Here is a 6,939-nt window from a genome sequence, read left to right as displayed (position 1 = left end):
GCCGCCTCGGGTCTCTCCTCCTGCCTCCCCTTCCCTCATCCACCTGCTGGCCTCTGTGGGAGCTGTGGCACGCGTGCCCAGGGTTGCCGACCCCTGTTCTAACTGATGTTGTCCTTTCTGCAGTACAAAGTGAGAGCGTACATTCAGATGAAATCCTCCAAGGCCTGTAAAAGGGAGATCAAGTCAGTGATGAACACAGCAGGGAATGTAAGTCTGCTTGTTAGTTCTAATGTAAAGGGAGAGGATGCAGTATGCCTTATGCGATTGGCATATGATGCAATTTAAAATTTGTCTCAAATATTTCTCTGCGCGCTGCAGTTCATTGGAAATTGACTTTGCTTCCACGCTCTCTTGTCCTCTGTCATCAGTCTGCACCCTCACTGTTCCTCAAGAGTAATTTTGAGTATTTGAGAGGAAACTACCGGAAAGCAGTGAAGTTGCTGAACAGCTCCAATATTGCAGAGCATGCTGGGCCCATCAAGACAGGTAACGGCTGCTCGCAAGATCATTTGGCTTTCTGTTATAATCCTGCTGTTTACTTTGTCGTCCTCAGGTTTTGTTGCCTAATTGCATTTCCAGATGTTGACGTCATTACTGGGGTAACTGGCTTTCATGATTTGCTAATTGCATGCGTGTTGTTTTCATTTAGGTGAATGTGTTCGATGTATGTTCTGGAACAACCTGGGCTGCATTCATTTTGCAATGGGGAAACACAACCTCGGCATTTTCTATTTCAAGAAGGCTCTGCAAGAGAATGACCACACCTGTGCACAGCTGGGAGATGGTAGCAATGGCCAGTGTAAGTGAAGTCAGTTCATGTATCTGTTCTCTTCCACTTATCAGGATCCCAGAGGGCCTGGAGCCTATCACAGCTACCAACAGGGCACGAGGCAGGCTGGACAATAATGAGTTGACCTAACCCCAAGAAATGCGAAGCCTGAGTACCGCGAGAGTAACCACGCAAACAGAACATGCAAACTGAAGCCCGAAGGTGGAGTCAAACTCCTTACCAACAGTGCTAACCACTCCACCAGTATGCTGCCCCAGTTTACTTATATTCTATGCAATTTTATTTATATGACACAAATTCAGAACCACAGGTGCCTCAAGGCACTTTATAATGTATAGAAGCAGCAAAAACCATAGCAATCAAACGACTTCCTCTGAGTGAGCACTTGGTGACAGTGGGAAGTGAAAAGCTCCCTGTTAGCAGGGACAGACCTCCGGCAGCTATCTGCCATTACCAGCTGGGGCTGATGGCGGAAACTTGGGTAACCAAGTGAAAGATGTACACATTACTGTTTCCCACAGTTGTGTCCATACTCAAAATAAAAAGTATTTAGGTTTGAAGAGAATTTGAAGATTTTCCCATTTATAAACAAACCGAAGCTAGCATAACAGGAGCAGCTACCGAGTGTTAGTAGTTTGTGTTTAGTGTTACTATGACTATCCTGTTAGTGCTGTTTCCATCCTTTCACATATACATCAGTTCCTCTGCTGTAAAACCTTCAGATATGTGCACATAGTTGGTATTATGGAGCCAGTGAGACAGTTGTGAAAGCCAGCGTTAAGCCTGTGATTATATTAGGCTTTATATTTTAGGAAGGGTGGGGAAACAAGTTTCACTGCTACGTGCTGTCAGCAAAAAGATGAAGCTGAATCTGGCCAGCCTTGTTTGTTGTTGGTTATTTTTCTTTCTTTATTGTTTGGCTTTTGTTTTAACTTTTGTGAACAGTGTGTTAAATAACAGATTTCGTCTGTAATACTTAAAAGCCTGAGACTGTCACGTTTCACCTGGTAGGAAAAACGATAACAAAGAGCACAGCAAACCTCGTCTACCAGCTATTATGGAACAAACTGGTTCAGACTTTGATGGTAAAAGGTCTGAGAAAGCCAATGAAGCTTGCAAAGAAAGCGACTGGACTTTTTTTTTTTCTGTTCTCTACTTTTGTGAACCTCTGCAAATGACAACATCACCAGAATCCTGTCCTGGGACATTGTAGACACCCTGATTGTCATTTACACACATTAATGACCACGTTAACTTCAACCAGAAAATACATTGGATCGTTTCTTCTTTCCACTTTTCTTTGTGTCTTCTTCTTCTGACATAATCCATGTAGCAGAATCAAATAAGACAAACAAATCATTGTACCCTGAAAATTAGTTGGCCAACTACATACAGTCTGTCGCACTAAACTGAGGGTTTCACAGAAGCAGAAACTATTACTCTACCAAATCTGTCCACCCAGTTTTTCCAGAAAAACTTACATTTGCCCAACTCTAGTCTGCCAGTGAAGGTCACCATTCCCATCATAAACATTATGCATCACTTCAGTCCAAACTTCCTGCTTACGGGCCTCTGTCTTCAGCCAATCCCTAGTAATGGATTTTTTACTAGTGACTAACATGATCCTAAACATATCAACTTTGTACACGTTTGTTCCCATGTAAAGGAAGTTGAATGTAAAAACAGTACTTTTAAAACCTTTCTATGCAATTCTTCAACTCCTGCCAGTACGGAACAATTTAGAGACATTCCTGGAAGACGTGATAACGATTGGCTCCAACTCAAACCTGAATCGATAACCTCCCTGCAGCCGCTTTTCCTCATTTATGTGTGCTTCACTGCTCGCTTTCAAATTTTCCAGTGCTATGTACAACTTTAAATGTTTTGGGGGGGCTTTTTCAGCTTTATTTGATAGATGCAGTGAAGAAACGACAGGAAAGTGGGGGCAGAGAGAGAAGTGGGGAAGACATACGGGCCACAATAATTACAGGACCGTTATTTCTAGATTTTAATTCGGAGAAGTCAAATTTACTTCCAAGTATGTCAGTTTGAATCTGTGCATTATACCCTGAGCCTTGTGAGTGGTTGATATAGTTATCATTTTTTCATTTTAAACCATCCAGTGTCTGTCACCCTGCTGATCTTTGTAGTACGCCTCAGCTGTAAAGGCTGATGGGTTATTGCCTTCGCCCAGGGAGTTGGGTGGGGGGCGTGGACACGCATGTTCATGAGTGCAATGACTCAAGAACAAGATGATGTAGGGTTTAAAATTCACAGAAGTAATTTGTTTTTATCCCCTTTTGGTTGTTCTGGTCTTGTGTTGGACTTGTTCAGCTTTGACACAATAGAAATGTTTTATATCGGGATGTATTTTGTGTTTTTACACACAGGTGTAAGTTATGTGTTCCTCAGTAACAAAAAGTCCTTTTCTTTTGTTTTCAGCTAAAAAATTCACAGGTATCCCGATGTGCGCTTTACTAGCCAACAAACGCTACGAGCTGTTGTATAACTGCGGTATTCAGCTACTGCATATTGGCAGACCTCTGGCAGCATTTGAATGTCTGATGGAGGCGGTGCAGGTTTACCACTTCAACCCTCGGCTGTGGCTGCGGCTTGCAGAGTGCTGCATCTCTGCTAACAAAGGGGTATGCATGTATGCAGTGAATGTTTTTGAGCATTTCGATGGTGACCTTTCCTTTTTACCTGTTTATTCTTTGTCATTTTTACCCCTCAGCTGTAAAAGGCTAACGGGATGTTGTTGTCACCCTGCTAGGCCGGCAGTAATGGCACGCAAGTTTGTGAATGCAAAAAGTCTTGGACAAGCTTAAATCTCTGACCTTGACTTCAAGGTCAAAGGTCAAAGTGTTCTCAAAATCTTGTGAATGTGATAACCCAAGAAGAACAGTTGAAATTCATGCCATAGGTGCATCCATTGAAAACCTTGGACGAGTTCATATCTTGAGAACAAAGTGACGTCAAATTTTCAAATTGATACCGTACGTGTATCTAGTAGGAAGCCAGGAAGCCAAGGGTACCACTGGCTACAGTATGGTTTAATAATACTTCCTGGTTACTGGTTACTGGTCTGCAGCAAAGCCCCCCCCCCCACGCCAACCCAATCAATGTTATCATCAAGTATGCTGATGACACCGTGGTTGGGTTCATCTCTGATGGAGATCAGATAAACTGCTCTCACATGTGCACATATTTTCTCCTTTATTATTTTTGATGCCCACTTGGTGGCTCAAGGATGCATAAGGCCGTCCTCCTGTAATGGTTTTCCTTTCTAACTTATTCTACCATGGACAAAATATTTCAGCCACACTACTTTAGTCAAACGTTTGTTTGTTTTTTGCATCTTTGAATGGATTTATGGGGGTAAAATCTAAAATTATATCATCTTTATTTTCCAATTTCAAGGGCTCAGAGCAGGAAAGCAAAGGTTTGCCTTGTAAAAAAGGTATCGTTCAGTCTGTTGTTGGCCAGGGCTACCATCGCAAGATCATCCTGGCGTCCCAGTCCATGCAGAACACCATGTACAGGTCAGTGCTCACTACCCATAAATCCACACGGAGCCAATAAATTACACACATGACTCCTCGATAACAGAGTTCTGCCAGTTTGGTTTAAACTATCGGGGTCCACAGTATGAAACAGGAAGTGGTTAGCAAAAGCAGTTTTTTGTTTTGTTTTAAAGCATCTCAGCCTGCATACAATGATTACAGAGTAACATACGTTACATCAGTTGCTACATCACTGACACTCTGGTTATTGTGGTTCCACTATCATGTCATGAAATTATCACATTTAACAGGTTGTCCATGTGTACATTTTAACATCCAATTGATATTTAATCTTACTGTAGTTTAATGTGAGGTAGACTGACCTCACAGTGTTTGTCTTTGTATAGTGAGGGCCAATCAGCAGCTATTCCAGTGGCCAGTATGGAGTTTGCAGCTATCTGCCTGAGGAATGCGCTGCTGCTGCTGCCTGAACACCAGCAGCAAGAACTCAAGACAGAGAACAGCTCCAAGAACTCGAGTCAGTCAGGAAGCACGGAGAGTGGCAGCGAGAACAGCGACGCCTGCAGGTCAGACACGTCTGTCCACCCCACCCACCTGTTACAGAAAGACAGTGATGCCTTCTTAACTCGCTGGTTCCAAACTATATTTCTGTTTTTCCATAAAGTGTTCCTGTTTGTTCTGTATTCCCAACACATCTCTCCAGTGATTATGTTCAAAAACTGTACAAAGTCACACAATCTGTGTGTAAATTTGTATTTACTGCTGAATTTAAAATGCACACTCTGCTGCATACTGAGGAGGACTACAACTTAGGGTCCTTAATGTCCGTCATAATGTCAAGAAATATACGCTCATTAAGTCTGGTACTTTCAGTGCATTATATAACTATGATGGAAAAACAAAGAATAGATCTTATTAATATCGTACATAATCTTTAAAATGCATTTTCTGGATTTCTTTTTTGCTATGCATAAAGTCATGTAGCATCCGATATTAAGGATCATCAGGTTAGATTCCCAATGCTACCCAGTGCAAAATGATGTATAGAGATGGGAGATGTTTACATAAACTGAGGCTCTAAAACTACTACATTATGGTTCATATCTCTCTGGCAACAAGGTCACAGAAAAAATTACATATTCTCCCAAGATCCACTCAGGCTGTGCTTGCAGCTTCAATGAAATGATGCCACAAAGACGAGCCGCAGCTAACAGCACACTGTGGATGCCTGGTTACACCCAGACCGGCCTAACAGCAACAACATCCTTCAGCTATTGGACCATTACCTTCCTCTGGATGACAAGTTGGATCCACTCAGTCATCATAGAGTCATGAACACAAACTGCAAACACAGCTCGTCATTCTGAACGTCGAAATGGGGTCAAAATATCAGCTGCTGGTCAAGAAGCGTGCACACCAGACAGGGCGGCCTGACCACTGCCTGGGTTGACTGCAAGAAAGCCTATAACTCAGTGCCACACTCGTGCACACTGTGTGTCCAGCCAGCTCACCACAAAGAGCAGACACAGCTGTAGATCCAGGAGTGACGCTAAACACCAGGAGTCAGTGAAACTGACCAGTTGATCCAACCCACCAGGATCTACAGTGAAGAGATCTGGAAGTCACTCCATTACAGGGAAGAGGATGAAGGGTGGAGTTGCAAGGAGGACTTCATCTCAGAATGTTTTCTGATGCAGGACTGAGAAACAGTGATGGCTGAATTGTGGTGGCCTCTGAATCGGTCACATTAAACTGTCAGAGCTGATATGTGCTCTGATGGAGGGTCTGTGTTTCTTTGCAGTGGAAAAGGTCAGGATGCTGATAAATTTTTGTCCGCTGCTCCATCTTCTCCTCTTAGAAAACAGGAGGTAGAAAACCTCAGGTAATGATGCTTTCCGTATTCTCTGCTCATTTACACGTCCTGACGGTTCATGTCATTAGGACCAAAATGCCACTCGTTGATTCTCGCTGTGTGAGCAGGTGCTCCATCCTGGCCTGCAGCAGTTATGTAGCGTTGGCGCTGGGAGACAACCTGATAGCCCTAAACCACGCCGAGAAGCTGCTCCATCAAACTAAGCTGTCCGGATCGCTCAAGTAAGTGGTTACACGAGGCGGGGAGAAGCTTACAGGATCCTTGTGAAGTGATTTTAAAAATCAGAAAGTCTGTAAAAAGGATATGAAGTCTGAGAAAGAAGGACACAGAAAAGAGTCCTGTCATTGTACGATCAGGGTCTTCATGTACTTGAGTGAGTTAACTGTTCTCTGTTTGGACCTTTTCTGTTCAGGTTCCTCGGTCACCTCTATGCTGCCGAAGCCCTCATCTCATTGGACAGGATTTCCGACGCTATCGCTCACCTTAATCCAGAGAACGTCAGTGATGTGTCAGTGGGCATGTTGATGAACGAACAAGACCAGGGTGCGTGGGCTGAAATCATTCCTCGCCTAAACTTTTGCTGCAGGCTTGTTTTCACTGAATAATTTCCTCTCTGTCAGCAGGGTCCGACAAAGGAGATGAGCCTGTTGAGTCCTGTGAGTTTGTTTTTAAGCAACGTGTTTGCTTTTGATTCCAAAATCTTATATACAGCATAACATTGCAGCAGGAAAATAACGTGTGTGTGTGTGTGT

General features: G+C 43.3%; 1 protein-coding gene across 4 annotated transcripts in view; it reads left to right on the top strand.

Annotated features, from left to right (window-relative positions):
* cnot10 (CCR4-NOT transcription complex, subunit 10) overlaps positions 1-6,939 on the top strand; it is a 16,070-nt gene that overhangs the window by 7,694 nt on the left and 1,437 nt on the right. For all 4 annotated transcript variants that reach the window (XM_005754367.2, XM_005754368.2, XM_005754371.2 and 1 more), the window contains exons 7-16: positions 124-207; positions 369-486; positions 650-799; positions 3,233-3,435; positions 4,211-4,332; positions 4,701-4,880; positions 6,116-6,196; positions 6,295-6,408; positions 6,600-6,730; positions 6,811-6,843. In XM_005754367.2, the coding sequence (XP_005754424.1) occupies positions 124-207; positions 369-486; positions 650-799; positions 3,233-3,435; positions 4,211-4,332; positions 4,701-4,880; positions 6,116-6,196; positions 6,295-6,408; positions 6,600-6,730; positions 6,811-6,843 (1,216 nt within the window). The remainder of the gene's footprint in view (positions 1-123; positions 208-368; positions 487-649; positions 800-3,232; positions 3,436-4,210; positions 4,333-4,700; positions 4,881-6,115; positions 6,197-6,294; positions 6,409-6,599; positions 6,731-6,810; positions 6,844-6,939) is intronic.

This window comes from Pundamilia nyererei, unplaced genomic scaffold (genome assembly GCF_000239375.1).
Source record: "Pundamilia nyererei isolate P.nyererei 1_Seehausen unplaced genomic scaffold, PunNye1.0 scaffold00554, whole genome shotgun sequence".
Classification (NCBI taxonomy): Eukaryota; Metazoa; Chordata; class Actinopteri; order Cichliformes; family Cichlidae; genus Pundamilia; species Pundamilia nyererei.
The sequence above is the reverse complement of the archived record's forward strand: the minus strand, read 5'-3'. Positions and strand labels throughout refer to the sequence as shown.